We start from the raw sequence: 17,453 nt of genomic DNA on the forward strand, positions 1-17,453 counted from the left end.
TTTTACAAACTACATGAAAATTTTGCTTGTCTGGGTCTTAATATTAATACCAAAAAGACCTAGAATATGTGCAACAAGTCCTATCCTGACCCTGATAACTAAGACCTGGATGGTTGGTAGCAAAACTGACTAGTACTGTGTTACTCGCCCAGTGAGGCGTTACTCCGTAAAATATTTTAGTATGTTTTATTTCATATTAATTCCAAACAGTACCTAAACCATAGAGTAATAACACGCCACTAGCTAATAGTCTCGCATACAGAAAAAAAACAACTCTATGATAAACAACCACGGAGTTAGATATAGTTTTCAGCAATACAACATGCCATAAGTATTCAGGTCGAGAAATACAAGCGCAAACCAAAACCACTCGCTGCACATTTGTTGTTAAACTAAAAATTTGGAACGCTTTTGTTCTATGCAATAGAGCTAAAAGGTCTGTCTAGCAAATTATTACTCTAGAGACAACGAGGTCTAATCTAAGGACAACTTCTGTAAAGTTTTATTAAAATCCAGTATTTTTACTATGCATAGGCAATAAGTTTTTTTTTATGAGCTTTTATACATTCATGAAAACTAAAACGTTTTGTAATGTAGCTAGTTGACCAATTAGCGCTTTCACCCTCTAATTGGTCAAGCAAATAAGTGGAAGTGTACTAAGTGTTTTTAAATTAATAACTTATATGTAAATATACGTTTGTTTGGTGTTTATTTTATAGAACTCCATATTTAAACTTATAATATAAGAAATCAAACACTGATTTGAGTCTACTGAACACTTTATTTTATTTTTACAAATATAAAAACAAAAATTTCATTAGTTTGAAAATGCCCTAACAAGGCGAAACAATTGTCACGAAATTTTTGTTTTTATATTTGTAAAAATAAAATAGTGTTTAGTAGATTCAAATCAGTGTTTAATTTCTTATATTATAAGAATTAACTTAACAATAGAATCACCATGTAAAGCGCCCTTGAGGTATTTTATTACGAAAATGGCGCTATATAAGTTATCCATAATTAATTAATTAATTGTAATGTTTTTTCTACGAACCGTCCGGGTCCTACTGATAACCCTTTCTATAATAATAGGCAGAGGGGATTTTTAAGTAACCAGTTGTAGTAATTACCCCGCGAAATGTTCCACTAGGCGTGGGAATAGGGGTGGTATTCATAGGTATTATACAAATAAAAACAAGTGACATACTTATAACAATTTATGCATTAATCAATTACAACATTTTATTAATCAACAAAATATTTATTTCCGGATCAAATATAAACAATATTTACACAACTTAATAACCATTTCTAAACGTCTGTGAGTAAAAACAAGTTTTTATTAAAAGATAAACTTACATAGTATAGTGATTAATGATTAAAAAGGTAACAATAGAAAGTCTTATTCGAAAGTGATTTAACTTAAACAGGTGTAAGTTGTAGCATCTAGATAAATGGATAATTGGTTACTTATTTTATGATATGTTTTATGTGTTGAACCAGGGAAAATATGGTAAACCACAAACAAATCTACTGAACTGAAATAGAAAGCATGATCCACGTTGCTTATGGAGATACCTATATGCAATAGATTTTAAAACAATAAACAGGTACTGTAGGTACTACTGACGATATCATATGGTACATTGCCCCGTGAGCCTAGGCAGACATGAAAAAATATAGGAACAAACTGTTAAAAACAAATTTTGATCACAATATAATACAGAATAAAAATAAAATAACAAAATTAGTGTAGGTAAAATAAAATATGAAGAACAAATCCTCCATGTAATGCCGATGGAATGATTTTATTTACCTGTCTGCCTTAAAACAGGTTGTACCTAGTTAGGCAGACTAGACATAATCCAGAGAAATCTATTACCTAAGTATGTATGTAATAAATAAAGAAATTGTTACTTTTTGTTAATAAACCATGATTAATATTATTATTATTATTATTTAGACTGAATATTTTATTTTGGTGACATTGAAATTCCTCAGAAAAAAAATAAACCTAAGATTAAAAATAATAACAAGGTGTGTATTTAACAATTCAACCTCAGAGTGGCTGAGCACAAATTATGTACATATTCACTTAAATTTGTAGAAAATACTTTTGCACTATATTTCTGTAGATTTGTTAACATTTTTTATGGTTACATAATATATAAACAATTAAGTAAAATAATAAAATTATTAGATTTTGCATTAATTGTCCATATAAAAATTTAAACATATGTTTGGGATAGTAATAGGTGTTTTTTTAGATTATTCTCATTGAAGATATATTTTTTAACAAATCATAAAAGACTAATTATATTGATGATTTTATTTTATGTTGCAACATATATATGGGCCTTGGTGGATTCGTTAGAGATATTCTAATTAATGTTAAAAAAATATATTGTGACAAGATTTCTATCCCCTCCACAAAAATATTGACATATCAATTAACAAAAAGTTTCAGTAGTGATTTATAGATACTGAAAATACAAATTAATATACTCAAGATATTGGAAATAAGGTAAGGGCTCCACTAACATAAATATATTAATACAATCAGATCTAAATATTGTAAATAATATTTTTTACGGAAAATGTTAGGTACGAACATTATTTAATATTGTAATTATTTATGGAATATGAAAACAATTAAACTTAGTCTTGGGATTGCTTTTTCATTTTATTTGTAATGAAAATATCACTCAAATAAAAACTATTTCTATATTTAAATACTAAAATGTATCCTAAGCTCAAGTGAACATTTTATTATGATCTAACAACGATGTTAAATAAATGTTTGCTAGATATATCTTAAGTTTAAATACATTTTTAAATCTTCTGAATGTTGGACTAGAAAAAAAATCCGCTCATGGCTCATTTATTATAAATATTATTTTATCAAGTGTCCAACTTCGATGATTGACTAAGTTAAATAAGATTTTATAATAGAGAAACCGTTAAGGATATGGAATAAGATTATCTTTAAATTAATTCAATTCGTAATTACAAAATATGTACTTGTATGATATGTTGACATTAAAAAAATATTTGGGTATTGTTTAACTGTTTTTTTTTTGCCTTGAGAGTTGAGTTAAAACATGACAGAAAACTTTATCATTTATCCCTTTTATAAGAATGCCAATGTATGCATGTGCATATAATATTTTGCTTACCTACATACAGTAAAACCTCGTTTTTACGTTCCTCAATTTTACGTTTTCCCGCTTTTTATGCCGAAATGTTTAGGTCCCATTTTTTTCCGTACATTCTCATTCAAATATCCCCCCAATTAACGTTTTTCATAGCCCCGGTTTTATGTTGAAAAATTTTCAAAACTGATTCGATCTGTCAAAAGAGCCGAGCCGCGCGCCGCCACGTTTGCCCAAAATGGTGAATAAAATCATGGTAAATAAAAAAAGTGTAAATTGTTGTTTCAAACTAAATTCAAAGGTTCAGTGCAGTTGACCATTTTGTGTGTCTAATTTTGACATTTTACTAAATTGTGACATGCGGTTGACGCATGTTTAGGAAGAATAAAATCTTTACACCAATAAATTAAGATGCAGAAAGTTTAAACATTTGGCAATAGAAATATTATTTGAAGCTATAAACATAATTTGGAAATAATCTAGTTTAAACAGTTATCATATAAGTGTGAAACAGTTTTGCTGCGATGTAAATGACAGTTGTAATTCTGTGTGCCATACTAAAAAAAGTGATAACATATAAATAAAATTTCCCAATATTTAGGGAAAAAACATCGTATGAATTTTATGGAAACTCAAATTTTTATTTTCGTGTATTTAAGGTTAAGTACCGACATAAAATTATTTAAACATGTTTTTTTTAATTCAATAAAAACAACACATTGTGGTATTGATTGGAAAAATACATTTTTAAAACTAAAATCATGGGTAAAAAATATAAATAATCCCCAATTATGACCATTTTTACAAATTTTTCTGCAGTTTTTCATTTACACACTTTAGCGTTTTCTTCAGTTTAACACTTTTTTTTCTGCTCCCTTGAAAAACGTAAAACAGGGGATTTACTGTATGTAAAAGTGTTTACGGCTGCTCTCAGGTAAAAATCCTAAAAAAGGAAATAGAGTGGAGAAAAGTCCACCTCCAACGACTAGGTTGGTGCTTTCACCTACCATGGTCAGCGTGAAATGCCTGTTTTCAAAGGTGGTTTTATATTGAAGCATGCCCTTGGACTGGCACCGGAAGCATTAGACCGATCACCTGACATTCCCGTGACAGATAATTAAGATAGGCACGCTGCATTGTATTTTAAAATGCTGTCCCCTATGCACCATCCTTTATGGATGAGGAATTGATGGTGGTGACAAACATAAAAATATTTTGCAGAGTTTTGGGAAAAATTATACATTTTCTACGATACATTTATGTGGCATTAAACTGATATGTTATTAAAGTAAAATTGACTTTATTATTATTATTATACAACTCAGCTGAAAAATCTTTAAGAATAACACGGAAGAGAAATGCAATTATATTTAACCACAAAACTCAACGAGACAGTTAACAAACCGTTTAAACAAATACATATTAGATAGTATATTCAAAGTTACAATATATACATATCGTTGTCTGAAAATCACATTACATATTATTATGTTATGAATTAAAATCATTATGTAAATATACTTTTAGATATTTACATTTTTTAAGAAAATAATCATATTAGGCCCAGGTACTTTTAAGAAATAAACATGAAATTAATCAAAGTAACGGAATGTTGAACACATTATGTGTCTAACATTTAAAGAAGACAAAACATTATTTATTTTAAAAATCTTAAATGTACTTGGGGTTTGTCTTGTGTCACAGTCGATGCTATATGCAGCTGGCTCAGCAGAAATCTGTGTTGTTTAACCCTTATCGCATAAGGAAAAAAAAAAATTCTTTACACATTTGATAAACAATAAATTTATGTAATAAAATAGTGTGTCAAAAAGCCATTCCATTTTTTCCCAGAGCATATCGCAAATATAAGTGGTTTTTTTTTTAAACGAAGACAAAATGCCAAAGTGCCAAAAAAATGATTTTTTTCATATTTACAATAAGCACAAGATAAGGCAAGAAATAATACACAAATGTACATTCATACCTACCTACATTTTTTCTTCTTATTTATAAGCCACGTTATTGTGCTCTATTTTATTAAACATGTTAAATAAATAAAGAAAGTTATAAACAAAATAAAACAAATAATGTAACCGAAGTGTTCCATAAGTTTTGAATTACAACACTCACTATGTAAATTTCATAAATTTTCATGGCCATTCAAATGCACAATTAGTTTTTCTTGGTCATTATACCGTGTGTTGTTCGCACTCTTCCGATGTTTTAGATCGCATTACAGTGTCCATCAACAATAACCCTGATGATGAACACTGCAATGCGATCCGAAATATCGGAAAAAAGTGCGAATGACACACTGCATAATAACCCAGAAAAACCTTTTGTGCTTGTGAATTCATCAGAAAATATAATGTAAACAAAGTGCACGATAATAAAAAATTTAAAAATAAGTTCATAATATGGTATTTTCATAAATTGGGAATAAAGTGGAAAATTTATCAAATATTTAGAGTGGATTTTTACGATTCTAATTATATAGGTAAGTTGCTATAAACATATAGAAAACTAATTTTCAGTTTTAAAACGAACACATTCAAAATGGCTCGCGGTTGGCGTTACGTCATTTTGACTTGACGCATCATGCCTGCCAAGTGTGCTACTTACAGACATTGGGTACAAGCATGGCGCGGTAATCTAATATGTGTCATTTGTCCTATAGGGCGCCAAACGTCTCGTATTTAGGTAGTTAAAAATATGCATATTTAGGAAATTTATCTGAGATCACACAGAAAAAATAATAATAGCATTAGCCTCGTAATTTTTTCTTATTTAAAAATAATCATTTGAAAAAAGTGAAAAGACACTATTGTGACATACGATGGTCAATATATTTACAGTAAGATTAAAGTTGTTATATTGTGGTCCAGCATTATGATTTGTATTTGTTTTAATTAATAAAATTAAAGAATAATATATTGTTGCCGTATTACAAAATGTAATTTGTAATTGAAAACATTGAAACACAAATAATAATAGAAATAAAATTATCATTTTAAAGTATCTATATAATAGATTCACAAATGTGTGAAATGTAACGAGATGTCAAAACATGTGAAACATTATCTTAGTTTTGGGCAAATAAGAGGTGATACATTTGAACTAAGCTTAGTAGAAGACATTCTATGTTTCTTTTGAAGGTTGAATGGACCAGCCCAAAATACGGCGATCAAATCCACAAGAAAAGAAGTTAACAGTGGCTGACATATCATCAGTCCAAGCCACAGAAGTAACCATTCGCCGGTGACCCTGAAAACAAAACAGAATAACTTATTTTTTTGCAAAACCATTTTTCAGTTGGTGAAACAAATTAAGTGTTGGAATTTCTATTAGATAAATTTTGTGTTAACTCTTTGACCACGTCCTTGAATGTCAGATGCTACTTTATGCGATCAGATAAAGCAATAATTAAAGATAACATAATATCGATGGTAAAAAGGATAACTGACTGATGCGCTGTGCAACTATAGCCAAAATTGAGTTATCCGAGAGGTGATTTTTATATTTGCGGAATGAGGCAGAAAGAGACCGACAATGTTTTTTCTTTTTTTACCTGTAATCCCTTTTTGACTTTTGGTGTTCTACCTTCAACATTTTTCTTTATGTCAAGTATTTGGCCACATGTATATGCTCTGCTTTAAAACAGTCAAAAACCATATTATGATGCATATCATCTGTCATTTGATTTTAAATTTACTAAAAAAACATGTTCTGTTCAAAAATTGTTTATAAATGTATGATTAAGTGAGAACATCCGCTGGCCATCTATCAGCCATCATCAACCTCTCAGATTCATTGTTAAATAAAGTCATTGAAGCTATATATAATCATTGTTAAAATAAAGCTACTGAATCTAAATTTTTTGAGTTGCAGTACTTCACCTACATAATGCATGCACTGTATGTTTGGAGCTAATCTGGAGATACGAGTTATTTTTTGATAAAGTATATTTATTTATTTGATAAACACCCAGAGAACTCTTACAATATACAGTTAAAAGCATTATAGAAAATAACATAAAATAAAATCATAACTATTACACTAAACATGTAATTAATTCTAAAAAAAAGAAAGAAAGAAGAAAGAAAAAGGAAATAAAGTGAAGATGAGTAGATAAACACACTAAAAGGAGGAAAATTAAGGGGATGGCCATTCGATGGATAGGATAGCTGATTTGATTATATGTATTATATTGAAGTCTCCTGGATGACGGTAGTTACTCACCATTCTACTAGTTCTTGGAAGCCTCGCCATTCTCTGTCCTTGCAGATCAAACAGCCGCACTTGTCTGTTGTCGTGAGGGATGGCAATAAGTCCCCCTGAGCTGACTGCGATCCGGTTGACACTTGAGTCGGAGCGAATGGTCGCCAGAGCTGAGCGCATATTACGTAGGTCCCACACCTGTCAAAATATTCATTTATATTAATTCTTGTATCAATATGGCTATGACGTCACATAAGTCTAGATAGAATACAAGACTTGATATTAGCGATGAGACCACACCGTGTGTAGTGCACAATTGTAGCACTACAGTGTGTTTAAGTGAGCGCCATGCACGCTTTTTATTGTGTGGACACTACAAACGTTTTTTGACAGTGTGCTATCTGCCCACACTCACACATATCATGATTGTGGCATATGAAGATAGCCCCAAGGTGTAGATTCCAACTTAATCATTTTGTTATGTGTGATAATAAATATTAATATTATGATGAATTGGAAAAGGCGATTCGAAGGCTAATTTTGTGGTAACATTGTAAATTATTAGTCATGAAGTGTGTGTGGTGATGTGTGTTTAAATTGAATGATTTCCCTTCGCTACTTGATATATCACTCTTATTTAAAAAAAAAAGTAAAGTTGTATTTTGCTACAAAAGGCGTAAATTATATGATTTTTATAAATTATGGTAAACAGATTATTAAATAGTACATATCGTTGGTGATAATGCAACTTGCAATTTTAATCAACCAAAAATATTGCAAGAGTATCAGAAAAACTATGATTATTTATAATAAAAATAGCGATAATTTAAAACTAGCGGCTTAGTCCCATTAATAAATTTATTGGAGTAAAACATTTTCGTAAAAACACAGGTTACGCGGTATTGCAGTATCAGCGGCAATATACGTGTTTAAATTTTGTTTTTAAATACATATTATAATTTGCAACTGTGCAACCGATATTCGAGTGTAGATTTTATTTATTTTATAAAAATAATATAAATTACATGTACATTAATAATATTACAGTTGTGTATGATTCGTTATTTAACATAATGTATTATATTTATATGACAGTTATTTATGTTGCCAATATTAAGAGGAAGCCTTTAATTTGACCTTACGAAATATATTTATAATATGTATCTTATACTTTTATAAATGTCTGTTGGCTATCCAATAAGATAAAACGAAAATAATAAATTTAAAATATAAAAAACAAACAAATGTAGAGATATGCTGGGATGAGAGTAACAATGCACAACGCACTATTAAGTTCAAAAGAGGGAATTAATTTTAGAATATATATTTAGGAGTTCGTAAAGATACAGAAAAAAAGTTGAGAAAATAATATTACGGATGTGAACACATTTCTTGACCCTGTGAATTCTCATTGGTGGTGCTCGTGTAACATTTACCAACCTGCCGATACTTAATAAACAGTATCCTGCTAGCATTTTCTCGTTATATGAGAATTTCTAGGCTTGCTAGCGAGACGCAGTTTTGTTGAGTAAGTAGTGTTTTTTTTAACTCTCAGTGGGTTTTAGAATTATGTCTTTGTGATCGTTCTAGCCAAAATGGCTGTGAATATAATCTATATCTTCCGGAAGGACACGGCTCTAGACATTATATCATTAAACAAATGACGTAGCTGAAACCCAAGATTTAGGTAAGACTCTTCTGAATTATTTTATCATACTTTATTTACTTTTAATTTTAAACATTTGATTTCAACTCTTAATTTATACTTACCTACATCTAATACCTGCATCGAATAATTTATTGTTGGTTGTGATTTTTTACAACTAAATTGAAATGTTCATGGAAGCAGAGACAGAGGGAGGAAAGTAGAGTAGCTTTACAATGTCTTCTCCTTTTTATGAACTTTTTATGTTATATTTTTATTTTTACTATTTTAGAATTACATTATTTTCCCCTCTCCTCCTGCATTCATTAGTGTGAAATCTGTAATTGGTCTTACTTTTTTAAATTGTTCTTTTGTACCTTGTTTTATATAAAGACTGTATGATTTCATTAATAAATAAATAAATAAGGTTAGCCACATAGTAAATGGCAGGACTTTTCACATATCCTTTTCATAATAGGAAGCGATAGAAAGTATTACAAATTTTTTGAGGTTATTAAATTAAGTAAATAATAATGTACCTTAACAGATCTATCATCTGATCCGGAAACAACTTTGTCTTCTCTTGTGAATACTGCAGACGTTACACTCCTGAAAATAAAATAGAATTAATTATATGTTCTTAACATTTAAAGCATTAAGTTTGTGGTCAAACATTTTACTTTATGTTTATTTTATGAAATCTTTGTATATAACCACTTAAAGATTTTTCTGTCTACCGGTTTCGAGACGTACCCGTCTCTTCGTCAGTACACCAATTAAACCAACATGAAAAACCCACTATACACTTTCACCATAGTTGTTGCACAAAAATATAAAACCAACACGACATGCATTTTAATAAGCACATGCACTATTCAACAAGCTTAACCTTGGTTTGAGCTGTGGGTTTTTCCACAAAAAGTAAAGCTATTTTTTTATTTGTTAAATTTTAAATGCCAAATTTTTTCAAAAATTCATGCAGTTGTCAAACATAAACTAAATGACGCGTATTGCTCAAAGCTTTGGGGGAGATAGCAGTTGACGGAAGCAGTGTTGGTTTTCAAGTAACAAAGCCGAAAATTCAAAAAAGTCAAGGACTTATTATCCAACCTCATAGTAAAGGATTGATTAGTTATAAAATTATTTTTGGTAGAAATATAATTAATTAACCGGGTAGTGTCGCGGACTCACAGATTAGAGGTCCAAAGTTTGCATCTCACTCTACCACAACTTTATACCCATTTTCTAATAGTGAGTTCTTTACAACGCGTTGAAAATGGCCCCCATAATGAAAATATTCGGGTGAATCATAAGAATGTGAATATTTCGCTTTTAAAAAATAAAACAAAATTATATACTAGACATATTTTTGTTTATTTATAGGGAAAGAAGAACGAAATATTTAAAAAATAATGTTTAATTTGTATACCTTTATTTCTTTCTACTTGATAGAGTTTTTTATAAATACAATTTAAATACATACTCAGTGTGACCTTGGAAGACTGACACCGAGTGGATAGGCTCACGGAAGTCCCACAGTCGGAAGGTCGTATCACGAGAAGCTGTAACCACAAGCCTCTGGGAGTAATGGGCTGAAGCGTGTGTCAACTCATGATCGTGACCTGGAGGAATTATTTGTATGGAGGTAGTGAAAAATATAATATGTAATATAATATATTAATGTGTAAAAACTTCATATAAACAATGTATAAATTATAACATGTATTTGTATGTGCATGTATGTTTGTGAATGCATTGTTAGTGCCCTGACTAAACACAGATTTTCTAGCGAGTCAGGGCAAGTTCACAGGCATGGGTCATTCCTGATTGTGTCACTATAAACTGTGTCTCTGTCCCAAATAAATGTATTTACAAGGTTACTAAAAACAATAAATAATAAAAATAATGTTTCATTTTAATAAAACATACAGTTCACAATAGTTAGTAAACATAGTTTTCAGACCATAAAATGCACTTATTTACTCTGAAAATTCAACCAAAAAATTGGGGTGCATCTTATGATCCGATGCATCTTATTGTCCGCAAAATACGGTACATATTTACGATAAGGTTGAAAAGGCAGACTGTACTGTGTTAATTATTACCAGAATTTCCAAACAAACAAACTAGCTGCATAATATCCAACAGAGAATGGCCAATTTCACATGTATCATCCAAATCCACACGGCATGGTAAAATTAGGGTGGATTGACCTTTATTATATATAATTTTGAATTTAAAATTTATTCAGCGGCTACTGTCAGGTAAAAATCATGCGAAAGCAAATCAAGTGGAGATTAGTTGGCCTGGTTATTGTGTTTGCCTGGTATTAAATAAATAAATATAATTATAAAAAATATTATGATGTAATAAATATCAATCCATCCTATGTTATTAAATCATGCTGTGTGGATTTTTGCCATGTAGTGAAAATGGCCAATCACATGATATCACGCAGTGAGCTCGTGGTTCGCACGTGTTTAGCAACCCAGTCTCCTTGAATGTACTTTAGTAAAGATTCAAAATAATCATACATATTAATAATGATAAATGCTTAAATGTATCTGTTTGGGTCAGAGTAAGTGTTTGACAATAACAATTATAATAAATTCCTATTCCAAACCTAATGGTACATAAGGTACTGCATAACCAAAGTTAATCCAGTGGATCTCAATCATATGTTACAAAACGGTAAGGTGATCAGTCTTGCACTTCAGGTGCCAGTCCACGGATAACGAAAGATTGCGGAGTAAAACCACCTTATAAACAAATAATTCATATTGACTTTACCAGGAATCGAACCTGGCACTCCAAGCATGGTAGGCGAATGTGCCAACCACTACACTACGAGGTGGATTTTTCAGGATTTTTACTTGAGTAGCCATCTAGCCAAAAAACACACAGAGCTGTATTCTTCACCCGCCAAGATATGGAAAATGCTACATATAGTAATAGCTTAAGATCCAATAAACAAACAAGAAAACAAACTATATTTTAAGCTTCTCCAAATGTTTGTACATAAAAAACTGGATTTTTACCCCTTATTAAGATTAACATATTGCAACAGATTGATTAAACCAACTGGTCCAAGAATATTTTTTTTATGTTTTCAGGTGAATACCTTAACCTTGGTAGGTTAGAACCTTAGTTAATAGAGAACCCTATTAGTTGACATAATTAAGCCAGGTGAATCTCACCTACATTGATAAAAGTTTCAGTTCTTTAACTTTGCTAAAATCTACAGGTGGAAGAATTGAAAAAATATCCACGTTAAAACATAGGCAAAATGGCGAGTGTTACACAGTGAGTAAAGTGGTCACTGAAACCAGCCAATGACAGGTCATAAGCCCTGTAAATACCTAGCCTTTCATGTTTCCCGCTCTAAAATGTTCTCCATCTTTGTTGTAATATGTTGAAAAATAAAGATTACTTTCTACTTATTGCATTATTTTTATATTGTTGGTTAACAGGTAAAACTGGTAAAATGACTTTATGTCTATAATTATATTATATTTCTCGAACTGTAGTGAGTGAAATTGTATAGTCATAAACAGCTGTTTCAGATCTCATAATGGACTAACTGATTTTTTCATGCAAGAGATTGTTGAAAAATATAGAACTTTGTGACATAAAGTCACTTTACCATAAATCTGTACTCAATAAGTTTTACCTGACAACTGACGATATTTTACCTGTCAAACAGTGCAGAAGTTCTCCGGTTTCGACATCATACAAGTTGGCAGAGCGATCCCAGGACGCCGTGATCACCTGGTCGGCCCCTGCGAGCCAGTCTGCGGAGACCACCACCCCTGCATGGCCTGTAAGCTCCAGCAGTGGTGTACGTAGGCACTCCGGACGCTCCTCCCCTCCTCCGCCGCAGCCATCCTCCCCACCGCCTCCTTCCAACTCCTCCTCGGAAGACTGGCCGCGGAGCTGGGTAGTAAACAGTCACATTAATAAGAAAAGAAAGCAAAATCTTATAGAACTAGCAAAAATTGAACAAATGGCATAATGAATATACCATTCCAATGTAAATTCTGTTCACTTGCGAGGGTTATTTTATTTATTACAGTATACAATAATTTTATATTTATAACATCCTGTTCTCCTGTTCAAAACCAATCAATTTGTGAATTTGATTAACAAAGTTAGTGATTAATTTATTTTTGTAAATCATTCTTCATTATAGCCTATATTTTATCAGTATTTTACCGACCGCATAGAATATAAAATCAAAATTGTATAAACTGTAAAGCATGCATTAAATAGGCAACAAATACAGCTTATATTATGCAGATCACATTTAACATGGCCTCAGAATTACTGGCATTGCATAACTAATGCTCTTGCATATGCAACAGTTTATTTTTTTATACTTTTTTTATTTTTTGCTGATAATAATATTAAAGAAGACACATACTGGTAGATCCCAATTCACAGCTGCCTGCCATACGTGGGCTGTTGCATCTCCACTACTAGTAAGTGCGATGTCTCTAGTCGGGTGGAATCTTATAGAGTTTACTGAACCGGAGTGACCCAAGTATTGAAGTAAACACTTCCCCCATTCGACACTCCAAACTGAAGCCGAATAATCTATAAAAAATAAATGATTAAATATTTATACATATATTTTTAAGAATACATTGTTAAAAGGTTATCAAAAATACACGATGCTAAGGGGAATGAGCGAGGAATGCCAATTTTTTTTCCTGCTAAATTCCTTCTATGCTGTTAATTTATGCTTTTAGTCAAATATAATATGATTTAAAATATTCAGATATGTCAAAAAATAAAATTACATAAATGTGCGTGATATGCATTAGGATTGAAATTTTCATTCCCAGTGTCGATCATGCACTTACGCGTGATGTGAACTAAATATGTTTTTTTATAGTGAAATTATAAAATTTAAAAACACAAATTTATATCTAAAGAAATACAAATACAATAAAATATTGTCGATTTTAAAAGTTTGTAGAAATTATCATTTTTTAATATGCAAAAATTGTAAAAAAATAAATTAAATAATTACTGCCTGTGTAAAGGTACACAAAACTTCAGTACAAGATCGTCTAGTTCAGTCAACATATTTATGGCAATTATTTTCTTTTGTAAAATTAACTTGCTTGTTATAGCCAATTTATATAAATGTTATAATACCTGCAGAAGCAGTTCCGATGAGAAGCTGTCCAGGTCTAGCGCAAGTCACCTCCCAAACCCCATCTTTGTGTCCCGTGAATTCGCGAACCAGTTGACAGCTGAAGTTGGGAGCTTTAAAGCTAGAAACTATTTTACTAGTTTGTACTTTAAGTTTATGACTAGCCTTCACTTTTTGGGAACTTTGGGTCACTAAAAAATACAAACATACAGATGACGGAAATTTTGTGATGGAACAAACTTGTAAACTTGCAAAATTGTAAAGTGATAAAATATAAGCAAAACCAAAATAACTAGTGTGATTTCAAAAATCATAATACGAAGGAATCATAACAATGGTGGAAGTTTGAAATGGTGTAGGGCAGTGGTTGGCAAAGTCGTTAGTCAAAAGAGCAAAAGATCATCACTACGACGATTAAGATTTCTTTTAAGAGCCAAATTTCTTTTCGTTTTTTTTTATTTGAAAATTTATTTATAAACCCTTACAACTGTTAAACTGTTTCCTCTTCAAAGCCAACGAACCTTATTATGCAGTGAAGATCTCTGTATTTAATCTTTGTTATTGAGTAAACATTCTTTAAATTAGCAATGTAAAGCAGATTTAACGACGATTGGGTTGAAAATCTTGATCACCAAGCCAGTAACGTTTGAAATTTTTCGCCTCATGATGAATGATGCAATGGTAAAAAAGCATCTCGTGATTCATTTTTGTTCCGAAAAAAAAACCAGTCATAATTTTAGCTCCATATGTTGAAATTAAAATAATTTCATCAAGTTTAATATGATGCTTCTCCATGCATTCGATTATAATATTTGCAATATCCTCAATAATTCAAAAGGCAATAGTTCTAGAAGTTTTTCTATAGAAACTGTAGAATAAAAAATTTGAACAAAAAGTGTAACTAGGGCTGAGCCGCACTCGAGTGCCTAAAGAGCCGCGGTTCGCCGACCACTGGTGTAGGGGATAAAATGTAAATATTTCAGAGGTAGAAAAAAATTATATCCAAATAGTATTTCTTGGACATTACAAACATAATTTTGATTACATTTCACTGAGACACAAGTCTAGTCCCTACCGAATGGGGCTTAAATCCTGTGTTAAATTAGGACGAATAATATACTTAATTATAAATATATACTAAAAGAATAAATAAACTTTCCCTTTCCTCTCATTTAGAATTTCCACCTATGATAATATTATATACAGCAAAACCTCTTTTTTTACGTTTTCCAAGGGAGCAAGAAAAATGTGTGGAAAAATGGAATTACATAAAAACAAAATTAATTTGCAACTATATTTCCAAAAAAGTTGTAAAAACTGTATGAGTTGGGGGTTGTTAATATTTTTACCTATTTTCAATGATTTCATTAAAAATATATTTATATTTTGTATTTTTTCAAACATCATGTAATCTATTTATTTATTCAATAAAACATGTTATAATATTTGTTATTTCTGATAACACAATTTATTTTGAAAGAAAATAATTAACTATAGTATTAGAAAAAGGAGCCTTAAAAGAGTGATTTATGATTTTTAAATTAGGATTTTATGACATAAAATGGTTGGTAAGTAGGCAAGGGGTACCTTTGGGTATTTTGGGTTCTGTGGTGAGTCATAGAATTTCCTGATAATCCATAATACCTTACCTTAATAGCCATGCCACTTAACTATCATCATTAAGGCTGGGATTTCACGAATGTTTTGTTATCCAATAAATATTTCAAGGTAAGTTAGTATTTAATGGTTGAGTAATTAATAAAAAAGTACGAAATAATTTATTCTTACTCTGAAAACTGCAAATTAAGTTTAAAAAAAAACAAAAGACTACATATTTTAACACAAATAAGGAAAAGGCTAAATAAAAATACATGTTACAAAACAATAAAAAATATACTTACACTTTTGTTTTGGTGGTTTGCCTTGAACATCAAAGTCTACTGTATCAATATTTGGTTTTTCTCCTCCATATGCCTCTCTTTCTAATCTCTCACTTAAAACTTCTATTTTTTCTTGTACTAAAAACAAACAAAAAATCACACGGCAAAATCTTACAAAAACGCAATTTCAAATAAATAAAAATGAAATATTACTTACAGTTTATGTTTTCGGCATACAGTATGTCAAATTCCTTTTCAATTTGGGAGAACAATTCATGTAATCGGGCTCGAAACACAGGTGGAATCGAACATTCCGAATCTTGATCTATCTTAAATAAGTTAGGCATAATATCCGAACCTTCCGCCAAACTCTGAAGCCTTCTTTTACTAGACTTCATATCTAATATCTACTTTCCTCTCAAGGGCAACCTGAAATGTGAGTTTATCTAATGAATAAATAATTTCTTGTCAAGGCCAATATTCAGGTGCAAATAAACAAACCATTATTTTTTATTTCAAAACCCTATAAAAACACAAGAACAATTTAAATCAAGAAGTTGATATTTGTATACTAGTGTGTAAAATAAACATACCGAGTGGAGTATGAAGAAATATTTTCCGATAATTATTTACTTCATACTAAACTTTATAATTCGCGATTGACATTGTTGACAGGCGCGGATGATTTTTCCTTTTGACAGCTGAGAAAATTGTCTATGGATTACCTGGGCTAAAAATAACGTTTTTGTTCAGCAATCGCAAACCTTTTTTCTAAAAAAAAAAAAAACCATCGAAATCACCGCTGATTTTTAATTATATGAAGTATCCACTTAATGACATGATTTGAATGAGATATTTTATAGGTGTCTAGTGAATAACTAACTTCTTTAATGTTTTTTTTTAATTTACCGATAAGTACTAATAAATTTTTAAAAATCCGTTCGTATCCTTTATTGTGTTTCTGTCGTTAATGATTTTAATAAAAAGCAGACATTAATTTGCCACAGCAAATGTAAAGTAATTTACAATAAAATACTTGTTGATTAAGTGTTTGTTTCTTGTTTGTGAAGGTAATAAATTAAAAAAAATAATCTTTCATGTAAAAAAATTAAAAAGTACAAATATTAAAAATGATGCAGGATATTAAGAGGAAAACAAACCTTTTATACAAGGTTACCTAAAAAAATGACAATCCTAAGTTACTGTTAATCTTATACATAACACATGACTGGTAAAAAAGTAAAGAATATTTGAATTTGTTACAATTCGTGAGTCCTGGTGGAGATAAAACACAAAATATTTATTTAAAATGTATTACTAATCCTCATCTTTTTTGTGTTTGGTAAGGGTGATGGCTGAGTTGGTGGGGGAGGGGCTGAAATAATTTTTAGGATGTAAAC

The 17,453-nt window shown here is 30.5% G+C and overlaps 1 protein-coding gene across 1 annotated transcript; it reads right to left on the reverse strand.

Annotated features, from left to right (window-relative positions):
- Positions 1 to 4,931: 4,931 nt before the first annotated feature.
- On the reverse strand, positions 4,932 to 16,752 carry Wdr37 (WD repeat domain 37). Its single transcript, XM_088233395.1, has 10 exons — positions 16,647 to 16,752; positions 16,271 to 16,482; positions 16,075 to 16,191; positions 14,176 to 14,364; positions 13,436 to 13,608; positions 12,708 to 12,948; positions 10,499 to 10,637; positions 9,555 to 9,624; positions 7,392 to 7,568; positions 4,932 to 6,416 (listed from the first exon to the last, which is right to left on the reverse strand). The coding sequence occupies exons 2-10, from the start codon at positions 16,449 to 16,451 to the stop codon at positions 6,291 to 6,293; spliced, it is 1,413 nt and encodes a 470-aa protein (XP_088089521.1). The 5' UTR covers positions 16,452 to 16,482; positions 16,647 to 16,752; the 3' UTR covers positions 4,932 to 6,290.
- Positions 16,753 to 17,453: the final 701 nt, after the last annotated feature.

The sequence above is a fragment of the Micrasema longulum genome, unplaced genomic scaffold (genome assembly GCF_059751315.1).
Source record: "Micrasema longulum isolate JH-2025_06_02 unplaced genomic scaffold, ASM5975131v1 h1tg001091l, whole genome shotgun sequence".
Classification (NCBI taxonomy): domain Eukaryota; kingdom Metazoa; phylum Arthropoda; class Insecta; order Trichoptera; family Brachycentridae; genus Micrasema; species Micrasema longulum.